The sequence below is a fragment of the Oreochromis aureus genome, linkage group 17, assembly GCF_013358895.1.
Source record: "Oreochromis aureus strain Israel breed Guangdong linkage group 17, ZZ_aureus, whole genome shotgun sequence".
NCBI classification, from domain to species: domain Eukaryota; kingdom Metazoa; phylum Chordata; class Actinopteri; order Cichliformes; family Cichlidae; genus Oreochromis; species Oreochromis aureus.
In genome coordinates this window covers 21,613,094-21,626,219 of record NC_052958.1, presented here as the reverse complement: position 1 = coordinate 21,626,219, position 13,126 = coordinate 21,613,094, and the positions used below count along the sequence as shown (strand labels likewise).

Here is a 13,126-nt window from a genome sequence, read left to right as displayed (position 1 = left end):
TAACTGGTACAGAGTTCTCAGTCATGGTGGCCATTGTGAGTGTCAAGAGATGTACTCTAAGACAGCGGTCCCCAACCTTTTTTGCGCCACGGACCGGTTTATGCCCGACAATATTTTCACGGACCGGCCTTTAAGGTGTCGCGGATAAATACAACAAAATAAAACTAGTACCGGTACGAAAAAAAGATTTATTCATAACACACGTGAAAAGACCCAGGAAAACCGAGTTAACAATAAAAACGATAACAGAATAACGCTGAAAACCGATAAAAACCCTGAAAACCATACATTTCACACCTGAGCCTCAACTCTCGCGGCCCGGTACCAAACGACTCACGGACCGGTACCGGTCCGAGGCCCGGGGGTTGGGGACCGCTGCTCTAAGACACTTCTTCAGCTGAGAATCAGAGAGGAGAAACACACAGTTTTACTTGCATGCAAGGGCAGCCACAGAGCACCCACACTTGGAGTGAGGGCTCCGAGACTCGCACTCTGCCACTGCCCTGGTCTTTATTTATACACAAGAAGAGTAATACAACAGTGAATACGTTTGTTCAGTGGAATGTTGATGCGTGAGCATGTGCGGATATGTGTGTGTGTGTGTGTGCGTGTGTGCGTGTGCCAGGAGAGGCTCCTCTACCTGGTACAAAGTGAAACTGCTTATTAAGCTCTTATCTAGCAGGTACTGCTCCTTCCCTGCATGATAACGGGTCACAGTGAATCAAAACAGTCTGAGTTATAAAGAGGTCATCATGCAGTATTCTATCATATGCAAACTTATATTATTAAAAGATTATACTGACTACTAAGTACAATTTTCTATTGACATTCCCTCCTGTTGTCACGTATAACTTTTAAGTGTTGTACATTTTCTGTCACATCATCATTAATCACACAAAGTCTTCATGTTCCAACAGGTCGGAGTCATCATCATCATTTGTCACGGCTATGTATGCAGCAACAGTGGAAACAATTATGCGGTTAATCATGAGTTTTAGACATGGCAGTATACATGTTACAAAAACACAAAATAAAAGTAAAAATATTCCAACTCCAATGAGTAGTCTTTTTAGCACCTGTAGCCAGGAGCCAGTGTAAAGCCAAGAAAACCAGTCACTTGTATCACTTACATAGTCCTGATTTTGGGCCTGCTGGATCTGTCTCAAGGCGTTCAGTGCGTCAGTCATGTTTGATGAATGTACATTGTCTGGTATGTAAGTGCAGCAGGTGTTGTTGAAGAGGACACAAAGTCCCCCTTTCTCTGCTAGTATCACGTCCAGACCTACTTGATGTTGCATCACTGCAATCCGTAATGCATCAATTTCCTGATTCTGCTGTTCGTTGATCTTGCACGAAGCGTTCAGGAAAAGTCCAAAAGGTAGTCCAGAGTTTCAATCCTCAGCATGTTTTTTCCGGTTCCCACCCAGGGGAACAATGCATGAAGTACTTTCTGTCCAGGAGTTCATAATTTGAATTCCTCGGGTATGTTGCTTCCCCATATTGGGTCATGTGGTTGAATTTCGGGGAGCGTTGATCTTCTTTTCCGGCGTGCTGTAGAAGTGGTGTTTACTGCGGTCATCCTGAAGGTGTGGTCTGACAGGAATATGGGAGCACATGTTCCTGTCCAGCCTGGGGGCAGTATGAAATACGCCCATTGTCACTGGGAAGTGGATGGATGTATTGCGGTTTGTCACATTGAAGTTGATCCAGAAAAGTTGATCACATGCTCCTTTATCAAGTACAACGTCTTCGACGGTGATTTTCTTGCGTTGTAACCCTCCTTGAAGGTTGACATGAAGAGTGTAAAAGGTAGATGGGTTTGTCTCTTCGAGGATGATTTGGCTGTGTTGGAATCCAATGCCAGTGAAGCTAGCTGCACACTTTGCTTGAGTGTTGTTCATATACTTGCCATATAGTGTGGGGTGTGTTGACGTGCTGGGCATATAAGAACAGACATAACAGTCTGTATTTTCCGATTCTTCCGATTTCCGACCAGGCATTATTCATCCAAGGGTGGATGTGGTCTTGCGTCATGTCTCTTAGGTGGGAGTTGTCGTGCGTCCATCTTTTCTGTCTGCCTTGTGGTTCAGCTGTTGTTGGCATCAGCTGGGGTCCTGTAAGGGTGAGCGTCGTAGTCAAAGTAACCAAGAGGGTCCACCTTCCCATGGTTGCAAACAGGTCCGTCACACCTCGCACTTGGCTGCCCTAGAGTTGATCAGAGGCTGGAGGTTGAAGTGCGAGCTTACCCTACGGGGGCCCAATCAGCACTCCCCCCTCACCACTGAAGCAACCAAGCGTGGGTGAGACTTCCCTAATGTGCTTCCTCCTTGGTGTCGGGGCTTCCCGGGACCTCAACCTTTTTGCAGTGGCTCTGATGTATCCAGGAGGGTCTCTCTGCAATTTTACAGGCTGTGGGTGTGGTCAATAACACTTGGTACGGGCCCTCCCAGCGAGGCAAGCTCCAATTTTTCTTTGGAGTACTTGGACAAGGATCCAGTCACCTGGCTTCAACCTGCAAGAAATAGGTGAAAAAGAGTCTTGCGGCAGTTTATTGTTCAAAACAACTTCTCTGTTTGTTAACAATTGAGTCATCCAATCTGCCAGAGTGGTTTCACGGATTGATTTATCTAGTGGCTCGCTAATAACTGGCAATGGAAAAGGTCACCCATGTATGATTTCAAATGGGGACAGTTTGTTATTTCCTTGTGTTATTCTCATCCACATTTTGACTAGGCCTACACATTCTGGCCATGGTCTGCCAGTTTCTTCCATTGTTTTTCTGAGCCTTTGTTTTATAGTGCCATTTGTTCTCTCCACTAATCCTGCACTCTATGGATGGTAGGCACAATGGTGTTTTAAACTGAAACCTAGTGCTTCAGATACTTTGCTGATCACGTCATTTACAAAATGGGTTCCATTATCTGATCTTATCAGAGTAGGAATTCCATATGTTGGAATGAAATGGTTGTATAGACACTTTGCAACTGAGATTGCGTCTGCTTTTTTCTCACTGGGTAGATTTCTGGCCATTTTGAGAAAACATCTATAATTACTAGAGCGTATTTTGAGCCCTGAGACTCATTCAATTCAATGAAGTCCATGTGAATTGTATGAAATGGGTGAGGTGGTATTTGGTATTAAGTTACCTTGGGTATTGTGTTTTTGGCAGGTCATACATGTTCTCACATATTCTTTTGCTGAAGTTTCAAAAATCATAGTGTAGAATTGACGGTTTATCATAAAGATCACTACTCAGATCCTCCCTCCTGATGAGGGCATGGCTTAAACCATGGCTCACTAGAGCGGCTGTTTTGTGTAATGATTTGGGAAGAATGGGTTTTCCTGCTATTTTCAATATGTCATCAGTGTCTAGTACTGCTCCGTGTTTTAGCCATTGTTTTTGTTCTTTAGGTGGTGCTGCTTTTTGTTTGTCCTGCAGTACAGATAGTGGAATGGTGTGATTTTCATGAGTTGTTAATAAGACTGTGGTTGCTATGGCTGCTGCTTTTGCAGCTTTGTCAGCAAAATTGTTTCCCTTTGTAATTTCAGAGTCATCCTTCTGATGTGCTGCACATTTACAAATTGCTAAATGTCGTATCACATAAGGAGTGTCCTCCCATGTAAACAGATGTGTGCCATGATAAAACCTTCCTCCACACACTAGAAATAAGAAACTAATTTCAACCCTCTGTTACATCTTATTCACTTATTTTATAATCCATTCATTTTTTCAAATCTAGTATCAATCAACTAATTTGCATATCAGCTTATAATGCGCTAAGTTAATAAGTCAACAGAAATGCAAGTTCAAAATATTATCACAAAAGAGATTTTCCTTCGTACAGTAAATTCCTTGTGTTGCATCAATCAAACAGAAAGCATCTCACAATTTATTGTATTACCAACTAAATTTATTGTCTGATTACTGCTTGGTCATACCAGACTCTCTGTCTTTATTTTTTTTTCTTTTTCTTCTCTATTTTCACAAACGTTTCTCCTATTGTCCTGCAAGCTGGAGAGTTAAATGTCAGCAGTGGATAAATTCAGCATTTGATAACAAAACTATTAAGTTTTTCCTGTTTTAACACCAATGAGAGATATAGGCGCATGTATAGTGTGTGCTATAGTGTAAGCTGTTCTTCATTGCATGTATGTGTTAGTATGCTTGCATGCAGGGCCTATGGGCCTGTCTCACGCAAAAGGGCATTTCCTTAACAGCTGCCTTTCTCTCGCATGTGTTAAGAAAGGTAAATGTGCTTGTAGCAGTTGTGAGATTATTATGCCGTTATATATTACATTGTACCTGTAATCAAAATGAGTGAATCAGATAGTGCTGTAGGCCACATCATACTCCTTGTGTAATCAGTATGTAGTTTTAGTTTGCATCATACTTTTGAGTTAAAAGAATGTGAAAATCATTAGATTTATTAGATAGGTTTGTATTATTCTATACTGCTGATTTATTGTAAGTGAGTTACACTGTTTCGTGACATTTCATACTGCCGAGTTATGAAGAGAATATTGTGTTCAGAGAGTCAGGGCCTTTTTTGATAGTAAGGAGAACGGAGCACATGCCACGGGAGCGTCACCCCCACCTTTGGTGGAGGAAGAAAAACAGGGAGCCAAGGTCATAACTCAGGCTCACTAAGAGTCAGAAAGAATGTGAATGCTTAGTTTTGTGGCTGTGGTGCATTTTGTATAGCTTCTTTTCTTTGTTTAGTAGCTTTCTGCCTTCACCTGAGGGTGTGCCCTAAGTATGTGACTTCAGGTCTCCATAATTGGCGTTTATTTAAAGATAAATAAGATGATTTCATTTATTGCTCGCAGACCGTGCACTAGACGGTATGTTGTAGTATTAGCTTTCTTCAACACTTAAACAAAACATCACTCTTTGTTTTATTATTTTTATTATTATCATTATCATTATTATCATTATTATCCTTTCTCAAAAACAGAAAATGAAATTGTAGTTGTTCTTGGCTGAGAAACACAAAACCTCCCCTTTTTTTTTTTTTCAAAATAAGAAACTAAGATTTAACTTTTCTGCCTTGTCGCCTAAAACAAAGCAGAGCTCTCTGTTAGGATGCCTGGGTCGTTGACCCAGGGTTTTTGGGTTTATTATATTATTTATAATTTCTAGTCTTTGGTTTCTTTGAGTTCTGTCTTATGGTTTATGTCTCTGTCTTCTCTAGTTGCTCTGTCTCCCCTGTCAGCTGTATCCCTTGTCTAGTTCCGCGTTTCTGTGTATCCTTAGTTGCTATATCCCCGTGTCCAGTCAGTGTCTGTGTCTGCCCTGGTCCCATGTCTCTGTTCCCTCTGTTGTAGTGCCTGCCTGTGAGTCTGTGTCTGTAAGTTCAGTCTGTGTTATGTTTCCTGTTTTATTTTGTAGGTCCATGTCTTATGTTAATATATCTGGTTTTGCTTCCTTGTCTCGTTATGCCTGATTTGCCCAAGCTGTGTTTCCCTCCTGTTGCCCATTCCCTGATTGCTCCCTCTGTGTATTTTAGCCCTGTGTTTCTCTGTGTCCGTGTCGCGATCTACCCTTAACTTGCTGTGTGTTTTGTCTATGTAAGTGTATTTTGTATTCTTAGTTTTGTTACACTTTTGGGTTCAGCATTAAAGCTGTTTTGAGTTCACGTCTGTCTCCGTAGTCTGCACTTTGGGTCCTCTTCCTGTCTGCACACAGCCTACACTTAACACTCTCAACCCAGCTCTCAGCTAGTTCTGAAATTATCATCATCAAGGTCGCATGGTGAGAGCTACTTCAGAAGTCACAGTACTCCTCACTCAAGCAACACGTCAAAAAATAAACAAAAAACAAAACAAAAATACAAACAAAACAAAAAACCTCAGCTCACTACACAAAGAACAACAGCCAAGACACAACTGAAAATGCTGTTTTTCTTTGTTCTCCTTAAACTTTAGAATAAACTCCATCTGTATTTGTAAACCATATGCCTAATCATTATGTGTCACTGTGATCCACAGTGTGGATGATCACAAATTTATTCATTTTTCAAGCCAACAAAACAAAAACAAAAACAAAAAACAAAACAAGTTGCTGATGGCATGAACGCTTTACACACATGAGTCACGATGCAAAAAAGCTGCTGCCAAAAACAAATCAGAGGTATGAGGGAAAAAACTGAGCTCACAGACAGCTGCATGTTTGAGCTTTAATAGCATGTAGCTCCTGCTCTTAAAAAAATGTGTTACTTGCTCATCAGCTTAGCAGTGACCACATATTTAATTCAGCTTCTCAATCTTGTAGCTTTAGCTGTTATATACAGGGTTTAGCTTATTAGTTGTTAGTATAGGTGTGCTCTATATTTCAACAATGTCTCATCTAGGATGACAGGTTTTCAAACAGGTCAAGTGCCTCTAGTAGTTTAGATATTTTCTTTATCTTCTTCATCTCATATGTCATTGTACTGAATTTGAGCAAACCTTAAGCTTGATGCAGACTACTTTTAACAATTATCCACCTCACATCATAACTGACGAAGGTGCCTCTTCATATTAATATTATGTCATTATTAATGTTATTATCTTTTTTATATAACAGCAATACTGTATTACAATATTTTATTTATATTTTATTTTGTATCCACCAAGGGCTGCAGGTGATCTGCAGTTTCACCCTTTCCCAAGCTGGAGACATCTTCCTTTTCAGCTTCATTTTCCCATGCTTGGAAAAGTCTACACGCTTCCTTACGTTTCAATTTTTTCTTTGGGTCTTTTGTTAATGTAATTTCTTGTTTCAGAGCAGCTCTCAGCTGGGTAACAGCTGAGGGATTACATTTCCCTTCCCAGCTACGGTTTTTAGCTTTTCGTGGATTTCTCCACCTACTTGCACTTATTCTACCTGCTCCGGTTTGTTGTTTTTCTAACCATTCCTCATCAGGTGTTAATTTTGCTTGTTTATTCCCCATTTTCAAAGATTTTGTTGGGCCGTCACTGGCACGCTTGACTTCAGAGTGGTTTACTGATACGGCCTTCGACTTCACTTCTAAAAAATGAAGCGGTATCAGTTTTATGAGATGAAACTCAGCCATTCTCCTTTGTCACCAGTACGTGAGCCTCAAGCAAAGAAAAAACAAAATAATAAATAAATAAAACGGAAGTAGTTCAGCAGCGTATTGTGCTGTAAAATCAACTTACTTCCAAACACATACACACATAGACATTTGCGCGCTTTTACAATTTGTTACGAAGTAATTACGGCTACCTCTAAAACCTAAGTCTAATTCGGTTCGTTACGGCGAATCCTAATCTATTTTATTTTTGTATTTTGTTTGTTATTCGGTTCATTACGGCGATTCCTAACCCTATTTTATTTTTCGGTTCATTACGGCGATTCCTAACCAAAACAGTGTTTCTCTTACCCTCAGACTTCTCACTGGTGATTCGGATCGTCAGATTGAATCCCACCGCCGTGGCCCAGACTAAAAACACCGGCCTGGACCCGAATTTTAACGTCCCAGGTCTTTCGGCCTCGTCTAAGAGGGCTGTGCACAGACTTCGGTGCTGGCTTCCCACGGCGTCAGGAAACAGTGTGCCAGATCCTGGAACAGAGTCACAGATAACAGTTCTGATATTTCTGATCCGAAGGACCAAAATAAATGTCAAGAGATGTACTCTAAGACAGCGGTCCCCAACCCCCGGGCCTCGGACCGGTACCGGTCCGTGAGTCGTTTGGTACCGGGCCGCGAGAGTTGAGGCTCAGGTGTGAAATGTATGGTTTTCAGGGTTTTTATCAGTTTTCAGCGTTGTTTTGTTACCGTTTTTATCGTTAACTCGGTTTTCCTGGGTCTTTTCACGTGTGTTATGAATAAATCTTCTTTTTTTCGATACCGGTACTAGTTTTATTTTGTTGTATTCATCCGCGACACCTTAAAGGCCGGTCCGTGAAAATATTGTCGGGCATAAACCGGTCCGTGAGGCAAAAAAGGTTGGGGACCGCTGCTCTAAGACACTTCTTCAGCTGAGAATCAGAGAGGAGAAACACACAGTTTTACATGCGTGCAAGGGCAGCCACAGAGCACTCGCACTTGGAGTGAGGGCTCCGAGACTCGCACTCTGCCACTGCCCTGGTCTTTATTTATACACAAGAAGAGTAATACAACAGTGAATACGTTTGTTCAGTGGAATGTTGATGCGTGAGCATGTGCGGATATGTGTGTGTGTGTGCGCGTGTGTGTGCGTGTGCCAGGAGAGGCTCCTCTACCTGGTACAAAGTGAAACTGCTTATTAAGCTCTTATCTAGCAGGTACTGCTCCTTCCCTGCATGATAACGGGTCACAGTGAATCAAAACAGTCTGAGTTATAAAGAGGTCATCATGCAGTATTCTATCATATGCAAACTTATATTATTAAAAGATTATACTGACTACTAAGTACAATTTTCTATTGACAGTGAGACACACTCAGTACAGTACAAACCGCTGCAATTACATTATAAATAAACAATACCAACGATAGATCAACACAAGATAACTGGAAGAGCTGTTATAACACTGTAACACAAATGTCACATGAACGGTCCTTGTTTTTGAGTGTGAGATTTCATGTGTGTAGAAACACTGCAAATATCTTATTGCTTATACTCTTATTGCTGATTCATTGCAGATGAATCACGAATGATCTTGACATTTAAGTGTTTCTGAACTTTTGCAGCAATTGTGAAAGACACCTGTTGCATATGATCCACTCCTGTGTAACTGTTTTGTATAGACCAGTTTTTCCTGTTTGGACATATCAGCATTGGTACGAGACATAGAAAGAAGCGCAGGTTGTTGCCAGTGTTTGGGTTGCCTTTCTTAGATAAACTTGCATTATACAAAAATCGTCCTGGCTTTCAACATTTCCTTCTGCCAATTCAGTTCTAAGCTGTAGTAACAACTCCAGGTATTCATTATTAAAGAGACTTTTGAATAGCTGTAAAACAGCCTGTTTCAGTTTAAGCGTTGTTTTCAATAAATTGCATCCTCAAAAAATGTTTTGTCTGACTCACATTTCTTCTTGATGAGTGTTGAAGCTCTACTTGGAACCTTGTTAAGATCCAACGATGCAAAATATGATTTTTTTTTGCAATTGTTCAAGTGGTCTTAAACTTTTGATCACGACTGTAGTACTATTGGTACCCCGTGTCAAATTCATCTTGCAGCCAGAGTCACAAAACCTCTCAAATGTTTATTTGCACCCTTTTATTATAATATAAAAACATTTACTACAACATTATATTACTAGTGGGTCTGTAAAGGGCAATGGGGACAAGCATGTGACTTTCAGTGTTATAAACTAAACTTTTTTTTTCACTATGTGGTGCAAAATATCTATATAAATAACACTTCTTAATAATGCCCAAGACTTATGCTTTAAGTTTAAGTTTAGAATACTTGCTAATATTTAATTGTACCTAAATTGGAAATACAGTAAAATAATGGAACATCAATATTAAATAATCAGAAATGTTAGTGTATTTCGTGTTCATGTTATTTTATGGTATAATATTTACAATATAGCACACATCCATAATAGCAAAGTTTAATTTCAATGTCAACAGGGGAGGTTAAGATACTCACTAAAGTTTAATTACACTGTTTTCATTTCTTCTAAAATACTCCAAAGTTTCTAAAATAAACAAAAAAAACACACATTTACCTAAATAAAAAAATTAATTTGAAATAATTTGTATCTCTATTCTTTCTAAATTCCTGCTTTTCTAAATGAAAAATTGATTTTATTGAGCCTCCCTTAAAACTAAACCAAAGGTTTACCCTCAAAAACTACCAACTCAAAACAAAATTACAACCAAACACCAAAATATACTAGTTCTAAAAAAGTGTTTGTTGTTTGACAGGAGTGATGATTAGAGCAGCACTTACATCATAAAAGGAAACCAAACCCTCCTCATAATCCACAAAAACTCTCACCTTCTCTGGGGGATCATTCACAGAGAGAGGGACAGGATGGGCAGCAAGTGCAAAGTACTCATTTCTGTTCCTCAGACATATAGTCCAGTAGCCGTTCTCTGGGTTTAGTTTAATTTCTCCCTTCCTATTGACCGACCCTTTGGCCACTCCTAACGTCCACACAGTCTTTCCTTTTACCTGGACATCATAGTAAAGTCTTCCACTGGAGAAGCCTTGTGTCCCTAAAACATTAATTGCAGGTTCAAATCTTTTTGATCTGTCTGGCAGTTTCTTCCATGCATCCCCACAATGAACTTGCTTCCTATCATTGGACAGGATGAGAGCAGGATGTGCCATATAAGGATCCAAAGTAACATCCACTGCATTCTGCCGAATGTTGTCGAACTGAGCGTCCCGTATCATCTCCATCTCATTTTTGATGGTCTCTGTCAGCTCATCCACAGCTTTCACTAAAGCCGTCCTTGTGATTCCCTCGTATATTGCTGGACAGATGCTGACATCTGTCCAGTCTTTGGTGGGTGGAGCAGCATTCAGGGATGGGAAGCTCTGGAGAAAATGAAGACGGTCTTTAGAGCGTGAGATTTCCTCCATCTCAGCACGTCTCCTCGTCAGCTCAAAGACCTCCTGCTCCAGCTCTTTGATATAAACTTTGGTCTGTTTCTCTGTCCTTTTCTGATTCTTTTCAGTCATCTCAATTAGCTCTGCCTGAGCTCTTTCCAGAGACTGAATCAGAGCCGAGAAGACCCGAACACCATTTGCCGTCTCTCTGTCTGCAGCTTCTGTGCTGACCTTCAAGGATTGTTTGAGCTCCTGGACTTTTCTTTGTCTCTCTTGGATCATGTGCTGAATTTTAGCCTCTGTTTTCCCAAGTTGTGTTTTTTTTTTTTTTTTTTTGCTTCATATTCTTCTATCAGGGGAACTACCTGGTGAAATCTGTGATCTGTGTCCACACATGACTGACATATGATCATTTGTTCATTCTTGCAATAGAACTTCAAAGGTTTGTCATGCTCAGCACACATCCTGTCTTCTTCCTTCTCCACAGAATTAAACAGCTGGTGAGTTGGTGAGATGGACAATGCTTGATGAAATTGTAGATTAGCTACAAAGAAGAGTGTCAGACAAGTTAAACTAAAAGTTATGAACAGGCAGGACTTCAGGGATGTCCGTTTAGGTGCAGCAGGAGTATCATAAGAAACTTTTTCTGGTGTGGCATCGTGTTGCTCTGAGCCATCATCGGCTTTCTTTCCAATAGTTTTTCTAAACTGAACAGCCATCTCAGATATAAAAGTATTCACACCAAGCTTATATTTCCTCTCCACATGCTCTTTGCACATGGGACACTTGCGCTGGAAATTCAAATTCAAATGCTCTGTGATGCAATGTTTGCAGAAGTTGTGTCCACATGGGAGTGTGACGGGATCCCTGAACACGTCCAGACAGATGCAGCACAAAAGCTGTTGTTCAATAAGAAGATAGCTGGCAGACATCATGTTGATGACCTGCAGCCAAAACAGAAAATCAGTCATATCAGTGTCATTACTATAGCCAGAACGTTTTTTTAAAGCATACAAAAATTGATATACTTCAAATATGTTCATTTACATGCTATGCCCATGAAATTATAGGTTCCAGAAATGATTTTCTAAATTTGGTGAGGTTTTATGCAGACATTTGTTCATGTAATATTTCCACAATAACTATATTTTTTTTTAATAGAATCTGAAAAGCTGAAACGGTTACAATAACCATAAAGATTCTACCTACAATACCTTCTATGATATCTATGGATTTACTGTCTTTCTTCCTTTCTATCTGTAACCAGACCTTAACAAAAAAAATGTGTAACTTGTGTGAATATATTTTACAAACACAAATCTTTTTTACACAGATTCACTTCTATAGATGCACAAACTTAAAATTTTCTGATATTTTGGTTTACAAGGTTACAAAACTCAGTTCACAACTAGTCATTTATGTCACGGTCGGACGGTCCTCCCCAGACGACCTTGCTTGTGTGTGTGTGTTCTTTTTTATCTCTCTCCCCTGTCCACGAAGCCGTGTTTACGGAAGTGCGCGCCGTGGGGAAGGCGTGACCTGACGACCTTTGTCACCGGAAGTCCCTCCTCGCTGTCGCCTGCCCACCTGCGTCTGATCACTTGGCCAGCTGTTGTCAATCAACCTTCCCTGCCGGTCGGAGGTATTTAACCTGGGCTCGCGGCGACAGTCGATGTGGGATTATTACTCCAAACTGGAGAGTCAGGTGGAGAAGAGAGTTGGGGAGCACACGCACGCAAGGAACCTCAGCACGAAACACAGGGGGAGCAAAGGACTGTTTGGAAACTGCACTCATTGATTGAATTGTTGGACTTACCTGTTTTTCTCACTGTAAATAAACGCACTGTTTTGCCTTTGAAGAGATCCGCGCCTGAATCCTCTTTTCACTCTCGCTTCCGTGACAATTGAATTTACAAGTACAAAATACTTACAGGCGCAATTTGAGCTGATACACTCCCCCTGAGCTTTTTATAGACCAGCAATTATCTTCAGTTGGCACAAATTAAAATTCTGACAAAATTAATCTGACTATGACTAAACTGCCAGTTTAGGGTAACCTAAACTGTGCTGACCTGTGCTGGATGTGTTTAAGACTCCTCTGCTTTGCCACTGGAAGAATGATAACTGTGTGCTTTCACTCTGGCTTGTTATGGAAATGACCGTCAAACCTTTTCAGACAAGAGTGAACACACCCACAACTGTGCAGTTAAAGTGAGCAGACAGCCACTAAATTCTCTCATTCAGTTCAGATAATTTGACTAGACTTTTAAAAGGGTCTTGCTATGTTTTTTTCTCCCCATAGCTCCATATTTTTATTCTTGGACTCTAGTCAATTAGCTTTGTAGGATTCACACTTCATGTTAGTCCTTACCTATTATATAGAGGGCCATAGAGCTGTCCCTAAGTGTATCCTCTAATAAACGAGTCATATAATATACAGTGATGTGAAAAAGTGTTTGCCACCTTCCTGATTTTGTATTTTTTCTGTATGTTTGTCACAGTTTAATGTTTCAGATCATCAAACAGCGTTAAGTATTAGACCAAGACAACAGACGTAAACACAACATGCAGTTGCAAAATGAAGGTGTTTATTATGTGTTTTGTGAGGTGCTTTTTTGAATTTTTTTTTTCTC

General features: G+C 40.3%; 1 protein-coding gene across 4 annotated transcripts; it reads right to left on the bottom strand.

Moving 5' to 3' along the window:
• Window positions 1–436: 436 nt before the first annotated feature.
• LOC120433769 (pyrin-like) lies at window positions 437–12,544 on the bottom strand. 4 transcript variants are annotated; one of them, XM_039600632.1, is made up of 3 exons: window positions 9,936–12,525; window positions 7,386–7,565; window positions 437–2,512 (listed from the first exon to the last, which is right to left on the bottom strand). In XM_039600632.1, exons 1-2 carry the CDS (start codon window positions 10,773–10,775, stop codon window positions 7,500–7,502), a joined length of 906 nt encoding a protein of 301 aa, XP_039456566.1. In that variant the 5' UTR covers window positions 10,776–12,525; the 3' UTR covers window positions 437–2,512; window positions 7,386–7,499. The 4 variants fall into 4 exon arrangements, with proteins under 4 accessions (XP_039456566.1, XP_039456565.1, XP_039456563.1 ...); XM_039600631.1 differs by lacking the exons at window positions 437–2,512; window positions 7,386–7,565 and having other exon boundaries at window positions 9,268–11,437; window positions 12,425–12,544; XM_039600629.1 differs by lacking the exons at window positions 437–2,512; window positions 7,386–7,565 and having other exon boundaries at window positions 9,268–11,437; window positions 11,541–12,525.
• Between the last annotated feature and the right edge of the window lie 582 nt (window positions 12,545–13,126).

Excerpts from the sequence above, each read along its gene's own strand:
- LOC120433769 (XM_039600631.1), bottom strand. The coding sequence starts at position 10,775 with ATGATCCAAGAGAGACAAAGAAAAGTCCAGGAGCTCAAACAATCCTTG.